The sequence below is a fragment of the Podarcis liolepis genome (genome assembly GCF_965112155.1).
Source record: "Podarcis liolepis genome assembly, chromosome: 8".
Lineage (NCBI taxonomy): Eukaryota > Metazoa > Chordata > Lepidosauria > Squamata > Lacertidae > Podarcis > Podarcis liolepis.
Window position 1 is genome coordinate 17,256,279 of NC_139560.1, and position 25,568 is coordinate 17,281,846.

The 25,568-nt window shown below is 43.7% G+C and overlaps 1 protein-coding gene across 1 annotated transcript in view; it reads left to right on the forward strand.

Moving 5' to 3' along the window:
* The window catches only part of EIF3H (eukaryotic translation initiation factor 3 subunit H), a 78,057-nt gene that overhangs the window by 32,965 nt on the left and 19,524 nt on the right, over nt 1-25,568 (forward strand). The window contains exon 3 of the mRNA XM_083516930.1: nt 24,567-24,734. Within this exon, the coding sequence (XP_083373056.1) occupies nt 24,567-24,734 (168 nt within the window). The remainder of the gene's footprint in view (nt 1-24,566; nt 24,735-25,568) is intronic.

The following is a 25,568-nucleotide window of genomic DNA, read 5'->3' on the forward strand; positions in this document are numbered from 1 at the left end:
CTATAGAGAAGTTTGAGATTTTAGTAAGGTTTTTGTCGTTTTCAAAAGCCTGCCGCGTACAGACGCTCGCATCCCTACAAGAAAGAAAAAGAAAACCCAGTGCTGTTTGCGACTTTCATTTGAAGTCCTCGGCGTTCAGTTGTAGAATGGATTTAACATTTATTAGTGTTTATGGCCATTCAAGCTGAGACTATTACGTTGTGGAACCCAAACTCACCACAAAGGGTTTGGGTCTCCTGACTCTGATGCCAGCTGTTCCCGACACCTCAATTATTATTATTATTTTACAGCAGAAGGTGTCAATGTATGGAACACAGTTGTGTAAGCGTGCCTGGGATGTCCAACACGAGCACTTTGGTGAATTTATGAATGCTTTGCAATTCTTAGAATAGCTGTCCTGTTTTCTTAAAACAAAATAAAGCAACAGAAAAAAGCCCTTCTGTGAATAAACTGATTGTAAAGAAAATTGCATTGATACAGGAGAGGGCAGTGTGTTGCCTCTGAGATGCTTATGTGTAGCTTGAAAAGATGCCTGTGGCTCTCAAGAGGATTCTCTCCCAGAAAGTTAGGCTCAATGTGACCAGTTTAGTTTGCTGTGCTGGGAAGAGTGTTAGAACTACCCCAGACGCTTCATCGTTTGTGGAGAAAGAGATATTCAGCGCAAGTTCCCTATCAGAAAAATGGGCATAATAGTGTCTGGAATTGGGGGCTATTGTGCAGAAAGTGCCTTGGACCAAGTCAATGTTATAAATTAAGAAGGACCGATTTTTAGGGTTAAAGCAGCAGTAAGAACAGAATAAAAATAGCCGTCTAAAGTCACGTCTTCTCTAAATGATTCATTGCCAATTTTGTAGAGTCAAATCATCTGTATGTTAGCAAGCGTCTGTTGTGGGTCTGGCCAGCGATATGCTTGGCAGAAGTAGTTTCTCATTCAAGGCAGGTAGGGGTCTTAGCTGTACTAGGAAACTATACTCAGGTTTAGCATCAGATCAGTGTGTTGTTTACCTTGCCAGCGTTGTCTTAACTCAAATATGGAAATAAGGTCTGTAATCTTATTTTATGCCTTATTTCTGAATTTAGCACAAACTGTAGGTGAAATTGCATATCTTATTACGTTAACCAGAATAGCCTGGAGTTCTTTATCTTCAGGAGCTGGATTTTATTTTATTTTTTAAAAAGAGCCCTATGCTACTGATTGAGTATCATGCATGAAAACTAATATTAAAGAGTTTCCGAACACACAGAGTCGTGCAGTATTGTTTCCAGTAGGTGGTGAAGTGAGAGATGCTGAAATAGAACGGAACAATTGTTGGGAGCCAAGTAAGGAATCTGGTGTAAGTAATCTGTTTGGACACTGGGTGCCACTCCTGAAACACTTGGAGCCAGTTTAAAGAGCACCTTTATATAGATATAAAATATTTTTTTTAAAAAAACAAATGTAACAAGAAACAGCCTTGAAAATAGAAGTCTTGTTATTTGGGAGGCTTTGAAAACGGTTCATCCTTGGGAGTAGCGCGTTGCGTGGCTGGGGGGTTTAAAACACAACACCACAAAATCCCAGAAGGGATAAACTGAATCGGTCATCCTGGTACTGCTTGGCAGTCTTTTCTTTGGCTTTTCACTTTGTCTCTGCACTTTATCTTACTGCATATATATTGCCAGCACTGTGTGGGGAGCAGTTCAGACTTATAAAGAGCCCCCCTTTTTTTGTTTCAAAGCAGCACCACTTGGGGAATTGGGAAGCTCTGCTAAGATGGTGAAGAAGGTAAGGGGGGGGGGGGAACCTTCAGGAGAATAGCTTACAGGGGGTGTTGGCAGTTATGGTTGTACCCCCCCAGAGCCTTGGATCCCAGTAGCCTCTCACCAGAAATACTGCATCCAGGTTTACTTGCGCAGAACAGAAATAAGTGATTAAGGCATTTGAGCTGACCCTCTCTAGGTTTCTGCCTGCTGCAGAACTCTTTCCCTCGTTGGAAGAAGCACCAAGGGGCCATTTCGATATGCTCTGATCGTAAGGAGCTTGCACAGTCAGCAGGAACAGGATCGCGATGCTAGTTTGCTCCAAAGCTCCTCACTTTCATCACTGTAAATTATAGAGCCCAGAACCTGGACTATGTGTGCTGCTGGGCTTTAGACATGCTGATCTCATGCCAATCCACATGGCTTAATATAGGCTGGTGTTATTATTATCTGATGTCTTGAGAGTTAATTTTATTGTGTACTATTATATTCTAATAGGCTATTGAATGTTACTTTATTTGATGTAAGTTGTTCCATTTTAAAGTTATGTTTTATTATGACTTTCTGTGTGGGATCAGATCATTATAAGGTGTGAGTTCTTCATTGTATATTTTGTTGGTGTAAATGGCATTGTGTTTAGAGACATACCTTGGATGCCGAATGCCTTGGCACTTGTACGTTTTGGCTCCCAAACACCGCAAACCTGGAAGTGATTGTTCCAGTTTACAAACATTCTTTTGGAACCCAAATTTCCAGTGCGGCTTCCGATTGGCTTCTGGGACCTGGATTGTGGGTACCAAAGTAGAATGTCTAGCCTCCACTGGGGGGCGAGGGGTAATTGGCAACACTTATTATTTTATTTTGATAAGCATGAATTAATATGCAATTCACATAAGTGACACATTGTAAATAACACATTTTTAACAGAAATTGATAATACATGTTTCATTTGGTTGTTTACAATAAAAATATTGGTACCGTAGTTCAGTTTTCAAAACACTCTACTCTTTATGGTTAAACTTCTTAACACATTGTCTATCTTTAACATACACTTTGAGGTTTCAAAGCACACACATTCCAGTTATCCTTGAGTGTCAGCCAGATGCAAAAAATGGCACCCAGATTTTTGGAGGTGCTTGCAAATGGAGAATCTTTAGGCGCAAAAGGTGCCTGGCGCCCTGCTAATTTCGAACCCAGCTCAAATGGCAAACCCAATGAAATGACAGATTTGAAAATAACAGGCCACCTTTATCTGGAATTTATAGAACATTTCCTGCAACAAAGCTAGCATTTTTATGTGGGTTGGTGGGGTGGGGTGGGGCAGAAAAAAACACATCAACCCACACAGAACTTCGGCAGATTTGAGTCATCTGGAACCTCCCAAGAACCTCGTTTAGCCTTGTGTTAATAGTGAATAAAGCAAATTCACAGTGGTTTCTGTGGTTTTGCCAGCAGTGGCAAAAGGTCTGAACTTCTAAAATAGATTCCCCCCCCTAAGTTTTTCCTGGACAAAGCTGATTTATCAGAGAGCTCCAGAAAACACATGTACGATTATAACTGGAGGAATTAATACCAGAAACCTCCTTCTGCTGACACCAGGCAATCTATTAAACAGAGCAATTGGAGTAATGAGTACCATGTATGATAAGCCCGAGCCACCTGGGTTTTATTAGGCTGCCTTCTACTTTGATCACAATATTATTTCAAGACTTGTCTGTGTTAAACGGCTACAATTCCTTTTGTGATTTAGACCTCAGGTTGATATAACTCAACTGAGGCTTGTGAAAGGGAAGGTGTCACGCTAAGCCCAGTGTACATTCTGAGGAGGTGCAAGTTCAGACACGGGCGCTGACCCCAGAACAAAGGGGAAACTTGTTAGCACATGAAAACTTTTGCGCCGGCTTTGGCTGTGGAGTTGAGGTTGGAAAGGTGTGGCGTTTCTAAGCCGAAGCTCCACTCTCAGTAGAAGCTGCTTGTGTGTGGCAGACATCCCTTTGCTAGGTCGAGGGTCTGCTTCTTGCAACCCCAAGCTGTTTGTCTTCTGGCCCATTGCTGCTTTGATTTAGAACGACTTTTATCGCACAAAAGCCGCTTCTAGGGAATGGGTGGCATCTAATCAGAAAAATCCCAGAAGCTTCTACATGATTGTGTGTGTGTGTGTGTGTCCCTGTCCAATGGTACCTCAGGTTACATATGCTTCAGGTTACATACGCTTCAGGTTACATACTTTGCTAACCCAGAAATAGTGCTTCAGGTTAAGAACTTTGCTTCAGGTTGAGAACAGAAATTGTGTTCTGGTGGCGCGGCAGAAGCAGGAGGCCCCATTAGCTAAAGTGGTGCTTCAGGTTAAGAACAGTTTCAGGTTAAGTACAGACCTCTGGAACGAATTAAGTATTTAACCCTAAGTACCACTGTATTTAGTAGGATAAGACCTCATAGGTCTATTCATCAGAACACACCTCCAGGCCTATAGTCAATGCATAGGAACATAGGGAACTGACTTGCGTTGAATCAGATGATCGGTCAATCTAGCTCGGAACTATTAACACTGACTGGCAGCAGCTGCCCAAGATTTCAGACTGAGATCTCTCCCAGCCTTACCCAGAGGTACCAGGGATTGAATCTAGGGCCCTCTGCATGCAAAGGAGATTCCTTACCACTTAGCTACGGTCTTTCCCCAACGCATGGTAAGTGAAACAAGGATGCACTTCCTAGTTCCATGCTGCTCCCAATAGCTGTGCATTGGGCAGAACATCAGAAGCTGGAGATACATGGATATTGGAGGCGAAGCTGTTGGGTGCAGGCCCTCTTTCCCATGCGTGCATGGAAGGAGCTCTTAGAAATAGCCCTAGGGCCCGCCATGGCGCCTTGCCCTTCCACATGACTAGCAGGGGAAAAAGAGATTATGCAAAATGAGTACGAATGTGCAGATCTCACTTGGTTTGAATAAAGTCACAGTTTCTCTTGGTACAGGATTGTGATGCCCTCAGACCATTCTGTTAAGGAATTCTATTAAGGAATTATTTATGTTGATATTTTGACCATGGTGCGGGACGCGTGTGGCGCTGTGGGTTAAACCACAGTGCCTAGGACTTGCTGATCAGAAGGTCGGCGGTTCGAATCCCCGCGACGGGGTGAGCTCCTGCCAACCTAGCAGTTCGAAAGCACGTCAAAGTACAAGTAGATAAATAGGTACCGCTCCGGCGGGAAGGTAAACGGTGTTTCCGTGCACTGCTCTGGTTCACCAGAAGCGGCTTAGTCATGCTGGCCACATGACCCGGAAGCTCTACGCTGGCTCCCTCGGCCAGTAAAGCGAGATGAGCGCCGCAACCCCAGAGTCAGCCACGACTGGACCTAATGGTCAGGGGTCCCTTTACCTTTACCTTTGACCACAGTACATGAGACAAAATGTGGCTGGTTTTATGATGTTTTTAAAAAGCAGGGGAGAAAGTAATTTCCTAATTCTGTGAATAAGATTTGCCCATCATATGCGTTTGGGCATTCTATTTTTGTGGATCTGTGTTCCTGATAATGGCTCTGCTATCTTCAGTGGGGGTGACAGAATTGGGGGGGGGGCATTTGTAATGGAGAAAGTATGACAAATATATGTTAATCACAATGCAGTTAAGATATTGGAACAGTTCAATCTGAATATCAACTACCTCTCTAAAATCCCCAAGTCTTTTTAAAAATGTGTTGCCTTCAGTATACATGCCAGCCTTTCCCTTTGGGTTTATCCTTATAGGAAGAGATGAGCGGAAGACAGAATCTGCAATTAATAGATGGAGCCTGCCAAAATCCGGTGTTGACCTTCAGCTTGCTAAACTGTAGGAGTTGGAGAGGAGGGAAATGAACGGAACTTTCCCTCTAGATCCTGCAGACTTGACAAGACTGATAATTGGTGTTAATCGTTCCATTTGGCCATTGCTGCATCCTCCCAGGAGAATGTTCTCCTTGTTTCTTAATAAGCAATGATGCAGATCAGGCCGCCAAGCATAACCATCAGGTTGCATATTCAAGCGGCTCTAATTTTGCACACACTTTCAGTGTGAGGCTGCCCTGCCCTACTCTCGTTATCGCCTCATCCACCTTCTCTCTTAATAAGGATGCAAGATGTGTTTTAAATGCAGCTGCTTCTTAAAGGAAGGACTTCTTAAAGGAGATACAAAGCTCGCCTTTCATTAATGGAGCCTTAACCCTAGGGATGCGGGTGGCGCTGTGGGTAAAACCTCAGCACCTAGGACTTGCCGATCGTATGGTCGGCGGTTCGAATCCCCGCGGCGGGGTGAGCTCCCGTCGTTTGGTCCCAGCTCCTGCCCACCTAGCAGTTCGAAAGCACTCTTAAGTGCAAGTAGATAAATAGGTACCGCTTTATAGCGGGAAGGTAAACGGCGTTTCCATGTGCTGCGCTGCTGCAGGCTCGCCAGAGCAGCTTTGTCACGCTGGCCACGTGACCTGGAAGTGTCTACGGACAGCGCTGGCTCCCGGCCTCTTAAGCAAGATGAGCACGCAACCCCAGAGTCGGACACGACTGGCCCATACAGGCAGGGGTACCTTTACCTTTACCTTTACCTTTACCTTTAACCCTGGAATAAGTAGTTCAGGCATTGGGTCAGGAAGGAAGAATTGCAAGCCAAAGGTGAACTGATCCTTAGATGGCTAAAAGGTCCTGCCCCTTTTCAGGGAGATAACCAAGGAATACAAAACTACATACATTCTCCTCCCCAAACCTCATTTCTTACATCTGTTTTGCTAATAGCAGTTACTCATGAAAGCTCTGCGAGTTCTCTGTTTTCACTAATGTGATGTAGAGCAGGTGCCTTCCAAAGTGGTGTTGGACTACAACTCCCATAATCTCTGACCATTATGGTCCGGCAAAATGTGCAGGACACCATGTTGGCAACCACTGATGTTTAACAGTGCAGTGTACAAGCTGTGACTTAAAAAATCACAAAAGTAGAGCAATCCGTTATGCAATTGAGCTGGGCTTTTGAGGCCCTTGGAAATGTGCTGCAACTTTGGAGGCAAATTCCCACCTCCCTCAAAGCACAGGGGTGGGAGGGAAGGCAGGGGGGGGGTGTTCCTGACCCCACAGCCCATTTTAGATGTGTGAGGTCGAGAAGAAGGCCCCTATTCTTGCATAGGGACAAGGTCTTGGTAATTATCTATTTTCAGTTGTCCGTCAAGGCCAGCCAGAATTTGTTGACCCTTATTTTCGCGATAATGGGCAAATCCTCTTATGCGAGGATTTCCATTTGCAAAGTGGCACCCAGGTCCTTTTCGGACTGTGTTTGATTTGCATTCATTTTTCATTATTAAAATGGTACTGATGCATCTCATTTTGAGTGCTCAGTTAATTTGTCACAGAAGATAACTGACTCTGCTAGCCATAAAATTTGTTTTATTGCCGATACATTTAAACACTTCTGATTAACTTTTATTGGGGTCATTTTATTAAATTCAATGCCTCCAAATACCATTCTGAATAGAGAATTAGCTGTTTTTGATTTCCACAAGCATATTAAATGCCTATCTAGGGGGATGATCCTGGTGATCTGTGTGTTTGAAATCGCATGTAGGAGTTGCAAGAGGGGGAGACTGTAGTTTGCTACTTAAATAAAAGTACTGTGTTGAAAGGAAACTTGGGTAAAGGGATAATGAGGACCTTTTGGACTGTGTGATGGGATATACTCGTAAAAATGGAAAATTGAGACATTATTACTGCAAATTGCAGCCAGTAGTAGCTGGGGTTATGTGCTGGTGCAAGTGCATCAGAGAAGCTCAAATTCTGCCCAGAGAGAGAAGTGTAGCAGCACTGATAAGCTATTTAGCGTAGAGGACAATGATGCACTTAAGAAATCAGGAAATGGTACTTAACTAAGAACATAAGAAGAGTTTGCTGGATTAGGCCAGTGACCCATTAGTCCAGCATCCTGTTCTCACAGTGGTTAGCCATTTGCCCATGAGAAACCTTGCGAGCAGAACCTGAGTGAAGAGCGCTCTCTGCACCCGAGATTCTCAGTAACATGTATTCAAGAGGCATTCAACCTACAAAAGTGGTGGCAGAACTTAAGTCATTGATAGCCTAGCTCAGGGTAGCCCAATGTTTCATACCACACATGGTCCTCGTGTTGGGTGTTGTGAGAAATAAACCTCTAGGGACATTGGCTAGGCTTCTTTTCAGCTGAGTCCATAAGCACGTTCCCACTGCTTCTGGAACACTGTTTGCATGGCATGATCCAGACTTTTTGCTTTGCCGTAGGAAACGGTGATGATCTTTTGGCAGTTCTCAAACAGGCATACAGTGGCACCTCGGTTTTCAAACGTCTCCATTGACAAACATTTTGGTTTTCGAACGCCACAAACCCAGAAGTAAATGCTTTGGTTTTTGAACATGCCTTGGAAGTTGAATATGCCACGCAGCTTCCGCCGAGTGCAAGATCCTGAGCCCTAGCTGTTGGCTATTGAGTTTTTGGTTTTCAAACATTTCAGAACTCGAACAGTCTTCCGGAACAGATTACGTTTGAAAACCAAGGTACCGCTGTATGTGGTCTTGCACTTGGGAGACCCCTGCTATTCTCCCACCCCCCCTTCTCACAAAAAGTTTCTTCTGAAAACTCAGGCACCTTCCAGAACATTATATTACACTGCACAAATAACCATAGACAGCTTGTCCACCTCCCCACGGGTGCTTCAGACATAAGCCTCCTTTGGATCCCAGCCACATGCCTGATGTAAAATGAAATACGATTATATTTACCTCCAATGTATTATGCCTCCAAAATTCAGAAGTAATTCTAAACTTTCGGGCACACAGGGAATGGGTGTTGAATTGGGATAAGTAATGAGCAGCAGAGGAAGATGTATAGTGGCTGCCTTGGAAAGCACACAAGGAGCAAAACGGGATACCTGAAGCCCTGCCGTTCTTATTCTGGTTTGAGCCTTCACCAGTCGTTGCCTTGCTAGGAAATCAAGGTGCAGAAAGCTCTGCAAGATACCATATGTTGCTTTTTCTTGCAAACCCTGATTGTCTCAGGGTAGCAGCTATTGTTAAGTTTTGTGCATTTAACACAGTGTGTGCTCACACGCACACGCACAAAGTTCAGAATACTTTGTTGTTAGCTCAGAAAGTTCGGAATGATAATTTTGAAGGTGAAGCTATACCCTGCTCCTGTTTTGAGAAGGTGGACGAGCTCAGGAGCAGTAAATCCATAACACTGTTCTCTCCTCATAGAAGGCTTTTAACTACAAAGAGAAATCTCTAAAAAAGGTGGGTGTATGTGTTTCACATGGTACTGGACTGGAGATGAACTTTTCTTTAGTCCCAAATAATTCAATATGCATAGATTTTAATGACTGCATTTTTATGCTCTTGTCTGGGAATTTATTAACTTAGAATAACTCTTTCTGCACAATTGCTAATGTCAATTAGCATTCCTGCTTCACCCATAACGATTCCTTGAAATGAATAATTGAAATATCTCCCCTCCCCTTGGGGGGATATAGGGTTCTTCATGCTAATGTTTCAGTAGTTTGGGGGCAGTCTGCAGCAATAATTTAGGAATGTTCGTCAGCATTAGCATCCAGTAAATCTCTTTATTTTAGGGTGGGCTAGAAGGGCTTGTTGTTTGAGGGTGTTCATGTCTGTGGGAATGAGGCCTGAGTTTGAGGTAATGGCCCCGCAATTTGGATTCTATCCCCAGGTGGTTAGTGTGCGGCTTTTGTAGGAATGTGCGCAGAAGCTCAGCTGTGTGGTTGATACTGGAGACGTACAGGTGGAAACGAAGGTAACTAGTAATAAATCAGGAGAACCAGATGGCATTGATCCAAGTTAATAAGGAACAAAAGAAATAAAAGCAGCTGAATTGCTAACAATGTGTAATTTATTACTGAGAGCACCACTGTGCCAGAGCCTTGAAAAATGGTAGCTTGTACTGTAATCTCTTGAGAAGAAATGTGCTAAGAAAAATAGGCTGGTAGCCCTTAATTTGACTTGAGGGAAAACACAGATAATTTTACAAAACCGAAATATGTTCCCTATATAGGCGAGTGTGAGAAATATTTTTAAAAGACCCCATTTGAGGTTTTAAGAGATTTGCAAACTACAGGGCATTCTGGAACGAGACCGGATCCAACGAAACAGGTTTACAGTTTGGTTGGATTACCAGCAAGTGGATTAGGGAACCATTGAGGGTACTTTCTTGCAACTTAGAATTTATGTCTTTCTCGGTGTAGTGCTAAAGAAGCAGAATGGATCGGTAATGTTAAAAAGGAAAGCAAATCTTTGAAACAGATGTCTTGTAAAGCCAATATACCCATCACCCCTCTAGGAACAATACAAACCAAGAAACGGCACTTGTACAGTGTTCTTCATGTCTAGCTAAAAGGAATTTAACTCCCATGCACCTTTCCTCTTGGTTGCCGATATTCATGGCGTTTCTAAACTACCAACATTCCATTTACCCAGGCAGTCCTCGGGATCGCTCACTGGGGATTCCCAGCACTTTTGCTAAACTACTAATCCCAGAATCATCTGGGAGGAAAGCCACAACAAAGGTTAACTATAATTAATTGTTTTTATTATTGAACTTATCACCCGCCATTCACCAGCATGTCCCAAGGTGGGTTGCAGCAATTTACAATTCGATATTAAAAAGAATTAAAACAAATTATCACGGGGGTGGGTGGGTGAATAATTTCAAAAGGGAGAATGAGATCCAATGTAGCATGTGCCAGGGGGGTTTCTCCGCTGCCCCGGGGGCTTTTAAAATGGCTTCGCTGCCGCCCGCCAGCATTTTAAGATCGCCCGGGACAGCAGAGAAGTCTCCGCTGCCCCGGGGGCTTTTAAAATGCTGGGGGTCAGCAGCGAAGCCCTCCTGTCCCCGGAGCTTGCGGGGCGGGAGGTGGGGAGAAGGGCTTTTCTTCCCACCGCCAGCCTTCAGAACAGCCTTCTGAAGGCTGGCGGTGGGAAGAAAAGCCCTTGTCCCCCCCCCCAGCCTTCAGAAGAGGTCGGGGGACAGACTGTCCCCGGACCTGGTCTGAAGGCGGTTTCCATAGGAACGCATTAATTGATTTTCAATGCATTCCTATGGGAAACCGTGCTGCGCAAGACGAAAAACTCGCAAGAAGAAAAAACTTGCGGAACGAATTAATTTCGTCTTGCGAGGCACCACTGTACTGTGGTCTGTGAGTTCCATTTGGGAGTCCTGTGGAAAGGCTGCAGCACAATCAAATACAGTGGTACCTCAGGTTACAAACCTTTGGGCTACAAACACTTAGGGTTACAAACTCTGCTAACCTGGAAGTAGTACCTCGGGTTGTGAACTTTGCCCCAGGATGAGAACAGAAATCGTGCGCTGGCCGCACAGCGGCAGCGGGAGGCCCCATTAGCGAAAGCACGCCTCAGGTTAAGAACAGTTTTGGGTTAAGAACAGGCCTCCGGAACGAATTAAGTTCGTAACCTGAGGTACTACTGTTTATCCAATCTCAGCCCTGCACTTGCTTTCCTTGATGTGATGATGGAGCCTTAAGATGCCCAGCTAGGGGTCTATGGTTCGCGTGGCAGCGCAGAAGCACAAGACATGCGTTCCTCTCCTGCGTGTGAGTCACTTGGCTCAGTGGAGAGATGTCAGTCGCCAGCCTAGCACCCAGACATCTCCACGTAGTTGCAATTGAACCTGCGCCAGTAGCAAAATGCGCATGGGGAATTTCTTTCTTTTCTTTTTTAAAATAATTTTTTATTGGAAATTTTATTTACAACATAGCACAACCACCACCACCCAACACAGAAATCCACCCCCATCAGACACAAACATAATCCAGAAACAGGATAAAAGAAGTCTTTTATTTGGTGGTTTGTATTGTTGTATATTATGCTTGTTGTTTGTTATGTTCGCACCTGGGGAATTTCAAACACTGGTTGGGGGACCCTCTGGAGTTGATTTTGTAGGGGACCAGGGGGGGGGGGGGAGAAGAGAAACTGGAAATCCTGGTCAGTTGGGTTCCCAGTGGGCAAACAGGAAAGGTTGGGGGTTGCTTTATAATTTCATTTGTGCCTTTAGGTGGAATCAATCACATGTGCATCGTTGAGTAAACTGTAACATCACAGATCACTGTGGGACTGTTCACATGCTTCCCAACATGCAATGGGGTGGTGGACTTGTGACTTTTCCACCCACACATATATATATAGTTAGGGCTGAGCTCAGCAGTGTTCACGCTACCCGGCCCCTTTGAATCTGCTGTTTCCTTTTAGGTAGTAAGAGGTTGGTTGGAATCGTGCACATCAGTCGCCCAGGTAATACGTGTGGAGGCAGCATGCAATCCTAAAGAGTAAGGGCGACTTGGCAGAGCCATTTAGGAACAGAAACTTAGTGGTAAAGCTTTGTACTTACATTTTAGAACAGATCACTCGAAGGACTTCCACTGCCTCCCACAGTTTGGTCAAAGGGAGGCAGTGGAAGACAGGAGTGCCTGGTCCATGGGGTCACGAAGAGTCGGACACGACTAAACGACTAAACAACAACAACAACTGGACGGACCACTTGTCTCAATCTGCACCTACTCAAGCATCAAGATGTTCCGTGCAGGGACAACTGTGGGTGCTTCTACCATCTGAGCTGAGCTTGTCTTCCAAAAAGAGGGCCTTCTCCTTGGTGGCCCCCAACTTGCAGAAGACTGTCCCTAGAAAGGTTTGCCTGGAGACTTTGTCTTGCAGCACTCGGAAAAGACCATGCTAGTGTTTGTCTTTTTTTTAGATACAGTCTTAGTCCTGTTCCTTTTGCCAGCTTGTTGCCCTTTATTTTGAGTACGTTTTGTTTGTATTCTGCATTTTAATTGTAAATGAATTTAATCGCAGTCCCCCTGGGAACATGTTTGCAAGGTGGCACAATGATACCTGATGCCAACGTGCGCGCATGGGAGCTCCCTCTGCTTCCACCTGCTATTTTGCATTGGCGGTGAAACTGATGCTTCCCGGTGCGCTGCTGTTAGCAGTTGTCGCTGCCAAAGAGATACAAATACAGATGCTAAGTGGGTAGAGGAGCTGCGTTGCCAGATTGGCATTTCAAAGCTAAGGAAGGCTGTACCACTCTGCTCATTGGATCTGTGGTCTTTAATGGACGGGTGTATCAGTCATGTTGAGTAACAGTGCAGATCTTTTTAAAATGCATACGCGCTTTCTGAAATAAGAACTGCTCGCAGGAAAATTCGGGGCAGGCCCCACAGCAAAGTGTAGCAGTTCCTAGGTTAAGCCTGTAACCCTATACACATTTACCTGGGAGTAAGGTCCAAGGGACGCGGGTGGCGCTGTGGGTTAAACCACAGAGCCTAGGACTTGCCGATCAGAAGGTCGGTGGTTCGAATCCCCGCGACGCGGTGAGCTCCCGTTGCTCGGTCCCAGCTCCTGCCAACATAGCAGTTCGAAAGCACATCAAAGTGAAAGTAGATAAATAGGTACCACTCCGGCGGGAAGGTAAATGGCGTTTCCGTGTGCTGCTCTGGTTTCACCAGAAGCGGCTTAGTCATGCTGGCCACATGACCCAGAAGCTGTACGCCGGCTCCCTCGGCCAATAAAGCAAGATGAGCGCCGCAACCCCAGAGTTGGTCACGACTGGACCTAATGGTCAGGGGCCCCTTTACCTTTAAGGCCCATTGAACTGAGTGGGGCTTGCTTCTGAGTATTACTTCATTTATGAATCGCGTCCCATGAAGCATCCTGATGCAATTTGCACTACAGTGAAAGCATACAACACCTTTAAAACAATTGCATCTATACGCCGTTCTTAAAAATAATGATGTATAAACACAGTTTAATATGATAGCACATGTATAGCATCAATTCAATTCCAACACAGCAGGGCTAGGGAACCTGTGACGTCTCTGGATGTTGCCGAACCACTGCTCCCATCATCCCCATTGGTTGACTTGGCTGGCTGAGGCTGATGGTAGTTGTAGTCCAACAACATCTGGAAGACCAAAGGTCCCCCAGCCTTGCAATGCAGATAACAACTGGGATAAATATCTCGCATTTAGTAATCACACAATTGGCTATAAACACTGGTTTTAACAGTCGTAAAACAATAAACTCACAGCTGCAACAACTCCACTAACATTTATTTCTTGCTTTCCTCCGCCTTTCAATAGGCTAATTTAGTACTCATTTTCCAATTAGCCTGTATTCTTACAAGGCTACTCTCCTCCCGCCCCCATGCTCAATACTGTCCAAGTGGCTGAGCATGTGAGAAGATGGAATATTTTATATCCTATATATGTTTTTGAACTTCCTATTGATTTCCGCTCCATCAGAGAAGTGATCTTTCACAGCTGTTTGAAAATGCAAGTGTGCGTTCCCTTCTTCTGCAAATCTTTGCTTGCTTTTTAAAATATATACTGCATTTTTCCATGCATTGGACACCCCCATGTATATGACACCCCTATTTTGGGGGACTCCAAATTAGGAATATATATATCTCTCCTTGTAGCACTACAGGGCCTTTTTTCCAGCTACAAGATTCACAGCAGTTTGTTGCCTGTAACCACTTTCTTCAGTTTATAGCAAGGAATATTAAAAATTCAGCAATGCATTGTTAATACTTAAGCATTCTCTCAAAAGATCTTGAGGAATAGCTTGGCTTATTTTGTATTGGCTTGGCAATGCTGTCAAGTTCAAAACATTAAGTGGTGGGTGGTTTGTTTTTGGGTTCCCTTTGTTTAGTTTATGAAAGTTGGTGCCTTGGACCTAACAATCTAAATTTAAAAATGTGGCTCTTAACTATATTCAAAAGAGCATATTAAGAAACATTTGTTAAATTGCTCATCGACATTACACAAAGCACCTTCCTCCTCTTTTAGTTACTTTGAATGTCAAAAAAACAAAAAACCTAAGATGAAGGGCCCTGTTAATATATTTCATCTGAAGGGGAAAATGGTTGATTGTTTCAATGATGGGAGGACACTTTAAATCTGGGGTCGTCTTTTTATTCTTCTTGTTCTTCAGAATTATGAACAAATCTTACAGCTGTAGAGCATAGAAATTAAATATAGTAGCAGCTGGGAACCCCGAGCTTATGACATGTTTTGCCAGATGTTCGTTTTTCTTTAGGTAGCATCCTAGTGTTAAATTGTGTGTACATGTGTGCGCGAGGGGTAATGGCTGTTGTTTCTTAAACCCATAGAAAAGGCTGTTTACAGGCATGGCAGTGCGAGGAAATTTGGTTGTACCCTGCTAAAAGCAAAAACTCCCTGCTGTGCTAAAATTAGGTGCTGCTCGTAAAGAACATTGAAAATAAAATTAGATATTAAGTTAGAAAACTTCTTTTGCTCTTGAGCAGCGATAATATTATGAATAGCAGTTGCTCTCTTTTTTTGAAATCTTTTCTTAGATGTCTCCAATCTCCTCCTTGTGATGTTTCAAAAGTTGCACAGTTTAAAACCCTGCTGTGCAAATACAGATCCTGTAAAAGTTTTCTCTGCCTTTGTGTAACTGTCATGGTCGAATTAAACGTGATCCCTTTCTTTTTCAGCAGTTTCCCAGCCTCTTGAAAACCTCCCTTGCAGTGCTTTTTGAGACTTGTAGGAAGGAAGGCATTTTCCCTCCCCACCACCTGTTTTTACAGCTCAAAAGGGCTCGGGTCTGGCTTCTTGCCACAAACTGGGGTGCTTTCTTGCAGGTCCTGTCACCCCTGATCATTGGCCATGGTGGCTGAGCCTGTTTGGAATTGGGATCCAAAATCTGGAGTCTCCATTCCAGTTTTATTCCTGTATAGTACATGACATGGGGCTGGGGGGTTCTGGAAAGTAGGGGGGAAATCTGTATTTTGAACCGTAATGCAATTTTTCCAATAGAGTTGCTCGCTTTGTTGTCTATCAAGGGTGGGGAGCCCTTTCAGCGCTGTGGACCAGATCCTTATTTAGGATCGGTTTCACAGACCAAAGTTGGCAGGCCCACTCGAACGTCAATCACATGGCACCATATGATTGAAGGGTGTGTTTTCCAGCCCACCTGTACAGATCCATTGTCTGAAGTTCTAACTAGGGGACCATACTGCGAGGAACATTGTCAGCTCCAGTTCTGCGCTTTAGCTGGCCCAAGTAGGACCAATTCAGCCAGCTAGCCCTGGGGATTATCTAATGCTTATTTCCCCTAAATTGATTTTTGATTTTTGATTTTTATTGTTATTCATGTTTTTATACTGTATTTTGTGCTGCTTTTACAATTAGGTTTTTCGGATTTGTTGTTGGCCGCCCTGAGCTCAGATTTTGAACCGGGAAGGGCGGAGTATAAATAAAAATGTATTATTTAGAAAGCTGTATGATGGCAGGTATGGGACAGCTGGGCGTGGCTTGCCCAAAGTTGCTGGCATGTGGGCCAAAGGTTCCTCAACCCTAATTTATACTAAAATTGGAATGAAACAGAGACCCTGTGCAAGCATGACCTGCAAATCTGTGAAGCACGTTTGGGAAAGGGCTTTAGCTCAGTGGCAGAATATGTGCTTTGCATACACAGGATTCTGCATTATACTGACAGACCATTGGTCCATCTATCTCAGTACTGTCTGCACTGACTGGCAGCAGCTGTCCAAGGTGAGATGTTCCCAGCCCTAACTGAAGATTCCAGAGATTAAGCCCGGGTCTTCCTGCATGTAAAGCAGATGCTGACCCACAGAGCTGTGGCGCAGATCCAGGTTCAATCCTTGCCATCTCCAGGAAAGAACCTCTTTGGCGACGCTGTAGAACTGCTACCAGTCTGGCTAGACAACACTAGGCTTGATGGACCAGTGACCTGACTAGGTATAAGGCAGCTCTCGCTATTCTTGTGACTTTGCACTTCTAAGATACGTTAAGATTTCGTTCTTCCCAATTGTTGTATTAGTAAAGATGACACCATTTTGGTGGTGAGCCATCTCCTAAGCATGAACAACGAGTTTCCTTCCTGTCGTGCGTCACCATCTGTTGAATAAAATAGCATTTGAACAAAAGCTATATTTGTATTAGACTAGTGCAGTTCAATTTTTCCCCCTGTGAACAGCCATTACTTTACACAGAATTTTAAGTGTCTGCATTTCCTGCTATTGTAATGGCACATTTATAAATTCTAGATGCTTTCTGACAAATCATCTCTGAGACTGCTTAAATGCAGACACAGAAATGAGTTATCCCATAGATCAAGCTAAGCCTTTCAATTCATTATTGTGACACTTAATACTAGGTTTCTCTCCTTAGTCAGCTGAAGTCACATATGTGAGTTATTAGTGTCAGGTTCTACATTTAACGGATGAGCAAGGTCACCAATTTTCCCTGTTGTATGTCATTTTAGGCTTGATTAAGATGTTCTCTCATCACCTTCTTTCCAGTCTTTGGCATACAGCAGTCAACCCTGGAAGTTTTTAGGAGCCATAGTTTCCAAGTTTGGGTGTAGAGGAAACTATGGTTATGTTTCTTTTTTAAAAAAACAAGCCAGGATTTTAAGCCATGATGCAAAGTTGACTTGTTCAACCACATAACCACAGTTTCCTGATTTGTCTATACAGTAAACTGTGGTTAACAAAAGCTTATTGGATGGCTTTCTGTCTAGCAAGTAGAAAGGGAGGGAGAGACATCACAACACCAGCATGGACACAGGTCTTGTATATTTCTCATCTTAAGCTGAGATAGCATGTTGGAATGTGTGTGTCCCCCCCCCCCCCAATGTTTAAATCCCACCCTCCTCCAAGGAGGGCAACATATTTTGAATAAGGTTTATCCCCTACTATTCTCACAGTAACCCTTAAACATGACTAAGGAGAGTCTCATGATTGAACAGGCATATGAACCCAGTTCTCCCAAGGTCCAGTGCTGCAGATTTTTGTGTGGGTAATGCATCACCTTGCCAACAAAGGTCCATATAGTTAAAGCTATGGTTTTCCCAGTAGTGATATGGAAGTGAGAACTGGACCATAAAGAAGGCTGATCGCCAAAGAATTGATGCTTTTGGATTATGGTGCTGGAGGAGACTCTTGAGAGTCCCATGGGCTGCAAGAAGATCAAACCTATCCATGTGATGATCTCTTTGCCAGCTATTATAAAACCTGGTATTTGGAGTCAAAATTCCAGCCTTTCTCTTTGGACCATGGAATGTACCTGAGTCTACACTACAACTTGGCGTGGCATTGCCTTTGATCTCATGGTCCAGGTGACTGCTATGTCTGGACATGCAATGGCTCTTTTTAATTTTGCTCTGAACACCTATGCTTGAACAGGAAAAAAGACAAAATATTGCTATTTCGCACCCTTGCAACTTTTGTGTTGACATCTGCGCTGGTCTTCAATCTTATTTTTAACTGTTCGGTGTGTTTTAGTAAAGCACTGATTTATCTGTTTGTTCATTAGAAAAGCAGAAACAAAGGCTTAAACTTAGAGAATGGACATTGCTGTCAGTAGGCTATAGTAAAAGTATGTTGTACAGTATTAAGGATCAAAGGTGAGTTGGCAGTATGTGGCAAAGCATGCAATTTTGTCAATATTTGGCGAATTAGATCAAGGCAGATAAATCTTGCCATGGGTGGACATGCATTGAAATTGTATGTTTTTGCTGGATAGAAGTCTTGATGGCTTTTGGAATCTATCCAGTGGAATATGTGCAATCAGCACTTCAGGTACTCAGTCTCAGTTGCCATTCCTTAACCACTACTGAACTGCAGCTTAGAATCTGGCAGACAATTTCTATATACTCTCAGGACAGTATACTATTTAACTCCCCATCCTTAAAAAAAGAAGCCGTCTTTTACACATTTTGGATTTTTGTTTCTAGGAAGAGAGTAGCAGAAATGAAAGTAACCCTCTTAATAGATCTTAGTACTGTATGGTTATTCCCCACCTTGTGGAAATTTTGCATGCCTTGCCATGATGCCGCATTTACACCCCCTTTTTTTTTTTGGTAAAAAGGTGATAGTCTGTAATCTGGAAAGAATCTACATCCCCCTGGAGCTGAGAACAGAATTGGCAAGCCAATCCTAGCTTTCCTTTAAAACTAAAATAAAGAAAATATTTTTCATTTGAGTAAAATCTTGCTCAGTTCCTCTACCCCCATTTGCTTCCTTGTTGGGGGTTCTGTGTAATTAACTACTTTAAAAAGTTCTTTCAAGGGCGCGATGAAATGTCTAGCCAAAGTGGGGCAACCACCATTTTCAGTCAGAGAGTTAACTATGTGCTTTACACTGTCCCATTGATATCAATAGGCCTCCGAGTACTTACCGTAACTTGAGTTGGATTGCAGTTTAGCACATTATTTAACTTACAAAGCAGAAGAGATATTCTTTTGAGAAAATTACCATACGGGTTATTTTTACACATACTGACATTCTTAAGAAACGAAGCTCACAGATTAACAACAGCAAATTCATCTTTTATCACCAAATGTACACATGGGAAGCTGCAACCAATATCAGTTCACTGACAACTGTATAATACATAGGTTTACCCATACTGTTGACACATTCATCCTTTTATATTACAAAATATATCACGGGCCTTGCTTTATGACCTCCTTCGTTTTCAGAAAAGCTCAAAGCAAAGAATAATAAGCAGCACAATTGTGGCACTCTCTTCTAGTTAACATTTGCGTGGCGTCTTCCGTCCTGGCATTCAAGAAGCTTTTAAAACTTACCCTTTTTACAGAGAGTTGTAACAGAGTTACAGAGAGTTGAGGGCTGCAGTTCTGGGGACAGTGTTCCAGGGTCTGTAGTATGCATCAGATCTCCCCCTCTGACGTCACGTATGCTGATGGCCTAAAATAAAAAGCCAAGGAAACCAGTTCTATAAAACTTGCTGGTTTGGTTGCTTAGACACACTCCTTCCCATAGGTGACTGTGTACATGTCTGGTGCCACACACAGGTCTAGACAGATGGATTATTACTAGCAAAGTCTAGAAATAGGAGATTTCCGCATCTTTCACCTAAAAGGAGGCAAACGAAACACACACTGAAATCAATTGTACCTGATCCTTCAGACCTCCAGTTATCTTGAAGCTTCTTATAAGGCCTTTCCTTCAAACTCTTGAGCCCATATGGCCCTGATTCATTACTTTCTGAATAACCTTCTGAATACACCCATCCTAATCCTAAATGCATTTATTTGGAAGTAAATCCTATTCATTTTTACTGAAGCATGTTTCTAGGAATCTACTTAGGACTGAATGCATCTGTAGAGAAGCTACACCTGTGGATTTTAGTTCTCTGGAGCAGTCCAAACATAACTGGGACTAGAATTTAGGGGCTAGATAGAAGCTAGTAGGTTGATTGCGTACATCTTCTCGTGTGATTTCTCCTTCCCATCTTCCAGTGTTACATGTGACTATTAAAAACTAGCCTAGCTATGATCATATACACTGATTGAGACTTTATTCTTAATCCATGTAAATGGGGACATCAGGAATTTTGATGTGGGTTGAGGGACGGTATGCATGATTTGGTGATCCCAAACCTTGGCTTCATTGCTATATCCAAACTGGACATCCCTGTGTTTTCTCAAATCAGTAAACAGTGAAAATCAAAAGGATTAAATTGTTGGTGGAAAGCATCTTTCTCGCCCAGGCTTTGGCTGTATTCAGACATAATGTTAAACCATTGTTTAGAAAATTGAGAATGAGGCTAGTTTCTTTTTCCTGGGCATGCACGTTTCCCCATTATAGGTAAACCACAGTATAGCATGTTGTTTGAGCTCAAGTTGTGGTGAATATTAGCTATAGTAAGTGGAGACAAGCCAGTTTTATAAACTGTGGCATTAAGTTAGTTTAACACTAGTTATGATGAACCACAGTTTATCTGGGCTCAGGCTATGGTTTTGATTAACCAGAACTGTCCAAACTCTTCTCTGAGGCCACAGCAGAAAAAGGAAGGGGGAATCTGAAAGCCTGAGAGCCGGCAAGACTTGTTTACTAAAGTTAATGTTTCATCCAAACCAACGTTTGGAAACAGTGGGAAATATTTGCATGCTAGTTTCAAAATTAAAGGGCTAACAATTGAAAACACACACAGTCCTTGCCATTCTTTTCTAAGTGCCTTTACTTAAAAATGAAAATTTGAAATGAAAGCAGAATTAAAGATGAACAAGCTCTGTTTTTGATGTATTGCAGATTTTTTATTTTAAAAACATTTTCTCAATTACAGGTCTACATTTAACATAGGTTAATATTTTACATATTTAACAAAGGGGAAAATGGTACTGATCTAGCGCACACATACTCAGCCTTCATATTCCTCTGCAAATAGTTTAAAAATGTAATTTAGCCTTTTGGAAATGTGTGTGTGCATGTGTGAATATTATATGAAAGTATATTAATTGTCTCCATTCTCCAACTGGAGCCTGCTTGTGTGAGGAAGAAGCTGAAGGCCTTTACCACACATTTTAGCTTCTGTTGTTGACTTAATTATTAACACTGCAAAGTAAATTCCAGTTTGAGGGAAGACTTGGCCACTGAGAGAACTGATTTTATTGTCACCACCTTGAAACAATGAAATTAGCACCATTTCTTCACAGACATGTTGTTGCACTTAAAAGCCAGTCATAAATAAGAGGACAGCATGCCCCCCCCATCTTTTAAAAAGCATGCCGCTGATCAGTGGGTCGAATGCTGGGACTGGAGGCGAGAAAGGTCCAAATTGTTGCTTAGACATGCCAGTTTTAGAAATCATAGCTTTGTGAGGGAAGTAGGGGTCATCTAACAATTCTCAGCACCCTTAACAAACCACGGTTTCCAGAGTTATTGGGTGGGTGGGAGGGAGAGAAAGTGGGACAATACTGCTTTCAATGTGTGATACAGACGGTGCTGCTCTCTGTATCTTGACCTTTCCTGAGTGTGTATGTGTGTCCCTAGGTCTCTGTTACCTCTTTCATTTTCCCGCAAAATATTAACTGCCTGTTTTAAATTGAGTTATTCACGCGCACCTTGATTTCTTCTTTCCAAGTTCCTTGTAGCCGTTAGGCCTCCTAAGTTTTGTAGAACAGGTTTGTGTAGGCTTCAGGCTTGTGGGAGATATTTTGAAGTGTGCCGCCCCCCCCCCCCAATCCCATGACCTTCCAACCGGAGTCAGGTGCAAAAGACATAGGTCACACCAACAGCATATTCAATGGGAATTTAATTTTAAAGCACATAACCTCTCACAAAGCTACAGTTCATTTGAATTTGGGGGGGGGGGGAATCCTGTACTTTAAACGTATTGTGTGGGTCTGCCCATAGTACACAGAATAAAATAGCAGGATGCCTCTGAGCCTATTCTGAGACACCCCCCCCCCCCTGAATCTGATCCAATCTGAACTCACAGTCCTTTCTTTCAAAAGTATGCCCCTGGTTGGTTTTCTTCATGCCAGCAGGCTACTTGAGGTGGAAAAGGTTGTCGCATTGCCATCCTTAAACAGTGGGGTTTTGGAAGGGGCCCCTTGCTGATATCCTACAGCTCAACCAGAGGTCTGTCTACCTACCTACCACCCACCCACCCCTGTTGTAGAGGGCTTGATTTCATTATTTATTTTCATTATTTGATTTCATTATTTATTTTCTGTTGTGAACACAGCTAAGGGTCAGCTTGGGAATATACCAGTGAGAAAAGCACCGCCCAAGTGTATCTAAGCATGTAAACGGTCCCAAATTGTATGCCCGTACTCCCAATTCCCATCAGACCCAGACAGGACAGCCAATGTGGTAGTTCCCCCACACTTGCTCTAACTCTATACTCTAATAAAGATTTCCCTGCCGAATATCTGTGTCCAGTACTAATTTGCACGAGGGCCCTCTGAACTTAAGTATTTTTTAGTAGACACACGCTACTCAATGAAAACCACTGTCCTGCACTTTCAACACACGGCCAGTAGTGTCACTGTTTTCCCAGCGTCTTCCACAAGTTCCACCCACCTGGCCATGAGAACATTGGTTTTCTGTTGATGTGACTGCCTGCCCATTCCTGTGCTTCTACAGTGGAACTTTGGTTCTCAAACGGCTTCGTTGATGAACAGATTGGCTCCCGAACGCCAAAACCTTGGAAGTAATTGTTACGGTTTTCGAATGTTTTTCGGAAGCCGAACTTACGATGCAGCTTCCGCTTGAGTGCAGGAAGCTCCTGCAGCCAATCGGAAGCCGCGCCTTGGTTTTCGAATGTTTCGGGAGTCGAACGGACTTCCAGAATGGATTAAGTTCGAGAACCAAGGTAGCAATATACCCGGGTTAGATCAGATTAGCACAAATGTATGCGCCCTGCACATATACTTTACAGGTACATCTTAAACAAGTATCTACTGTGAATAAAACAAAACTGGCTTCATAGGGTTTCTTTGAGGGGAGGGAAAGACTGGGCAGTAGGAAATGGAGCTTACGGCGGAATTGAAATGGGAATCCTGACCAGGGTTTGGACTAGAATGGGATGGAGCACAAGGGCGGATTGTAGCGAGGTCAGTTCAGATCCAAGCTGGGCTGGAATGAGAATAGAAGCAGAGAGGGGAAGCTGCTGGACTTGAAAGAGAGTTGCATTGGACGGGCAAGGACACCAAGCTACACAACAGTCAGGGTGATGCTGGGGTGAAAACACAGGCCTGACCTGGGGGCATATATAATTACTAGGTCAGATCAGGAGGCAGCAGTGGACTGTCTAGGATGCTGGCTGGAACTAAGCATAGAGCTGGGAGAAAACTAAAGGAGCGAGAGGGACTAAGAAGCTGCCAAAAATTGCAGTGGTTAAAAACAGCAGCAGCCATGTAAGAAAAGGCAATATCCTATATTTCTGACATGTTCGGGAATGCGTACTTGAGGGAAGCTGTCATTTTTAACAGATGGGGAAGGCCGTTCGATCGGCACACTCTCACAATAGGAACTTGTCTAAAGCAGAGATGGAGAATCTTTGGTTTTCTAATGCTGTTGGGCTAAAACTCCCATCATCTTCAGCCGGTGAGACCAGTAGTCAGGGACTATGGGAGCTGTAGTCCAATGATGTTGGGAGGTGCCACAGGTTCTCCAGCCCCGTTTTAAAGCGTTTTTAACCTGCTTTTTGGGTGGAAAAGGTTCCCAGAGCAGCTTAATATAACATAAATAACAAGTGAGGCGAGACATTCCCTGCCTTCGGGCTTATAATCTAAGAGATGTGGCGCAAAAGGGAAAAAGGATGAGAGGGAAAGAGGAAAGGAGCACACTCTGACAGGGTTTTGGTAACGACCTCCTTAAATGGAAGCCATCCTCGTCTAAACAGTGCCTCCCTGTGCTGCAGCCAGATGAAACGGTTTCTGCTAGGTGGCAGTTGAAGGAGCCTGAGGGGTTTGAACCTTCAGGGTTTGGTCCTTCAGCAGAGCCTAGGGAGATTGCCTGCTTCCCATCGCTGCAGTATTGTCTGCATTCTGACAGACAGCAGCTCACAAGACTCTTAGCAAAGGTCCGTCCCTCCCACTTTCTTCTTGAACCTTTTAACAGGCTAGGCCAATGACCGGAGACGACAGGGGCAGAAGCTGAGATCTCCTGCGAGCAAAACGTGTCCTCTACCACTGAGTTGCAGTTTATCCCTCAATATTGAGAGCAAAAACCCCCACTTCTTTTGCTAGATCTCTCATGTCAAGGCAGCAGACCTGCCCAAGCCTAATTCAAAAAGAGAGAGAGAGATGTTCGTCTTAAAAACACGCCAGGAATGAATAGAACGACTCTCTTCCTTCCTTCTCAATTGTGCAGTCTGGAGATGCTCCTGGTTCAAGTTCCTGCCCATTCTACCACCAGTAGCAAATCGCCTTTATGCGGTGCATTGTTCACCAACATTGGGTAATGCAAATCTGAGCTTCTCCTTTAAAGTGCTTGATTTTCTCTCTCTCCCTTCAGTTCAGTATCAGATGGAGATGATGAGGAGCCTCCGCCACGTCAACATCGACCATCTTCACGTCGGCTGGTACCAGTCCACCTACTATGGTTCCTTTGTCACCCGTGCCCTCCTGGACTCCCAGTTCAGCTACCAGCACGCCATTGAGGAATCTGTCGTTCTCATTTACGGTCAGTGTGCCGCTTCCTGTATTATTTTACACGCGCGCACCAATATTATTACGGCTATTTTTGCCTTCCCCCACCTCCTCGCCTGCAAGAGCGGCCCTGGCAGGCTTTCTGCAAGTAAATACCAACCCTGTGTCTGCAGCAGCCTCAGCAGCAGCGAAGTCTAGACAGGGTTTCCTTCTCTCTGTTTATTTTTCTTGCTATCAGAGCCCTGATGTGTACGTTTTGGAATGCTGGGGTAGCTGCTTCATTTTTATCCCTCCGCCTCTCCCCTCCGTCGTGGAAGCGGCTGGTGGAACTCGACCAGATGTCTTAACAAACCCTGCTTGCTAGAGCGTCTGGCTCCGTACGTGACTGACCAATCATCCTGCAGCTTGCCAAGTATTCCTCCCCCCCCTTTCTTCCCCTCCTTTTTATGCATCTGACAGAAGCGTACAAAACCTGGCCTGTTCCGTAGCACAAAGATTTTTTTCTTTTCTGCCGGGGTTTTTTTTTTTTAATGGCGTTTCCTCAAGCTCTCCAGACCAGATGTTCTGCGCTGTATCAGAACCGTAGGCAATTTAACAGCTTTATAGCCTTCCCCTCCCCAAACACTCACAGTTTTGCCATATCTGGCAGGCTCGCATATAGTTTCCAGCTGAGAAGCGAATGTAACGTCCTGAGTATCTGTCAGAAAAAATACTAATGAATACGATCAATCTTATGAGCTGCCCCAAAATTGTTTCAGTATGTTAACAATTGGATTACAGTAAAGAACAAGTTGTTAAAGTATACTTATACTGGCTGGAAACTTTGCATCATCAGATCTTGATGAATTTTCCACTTGTTTCAGTCTAT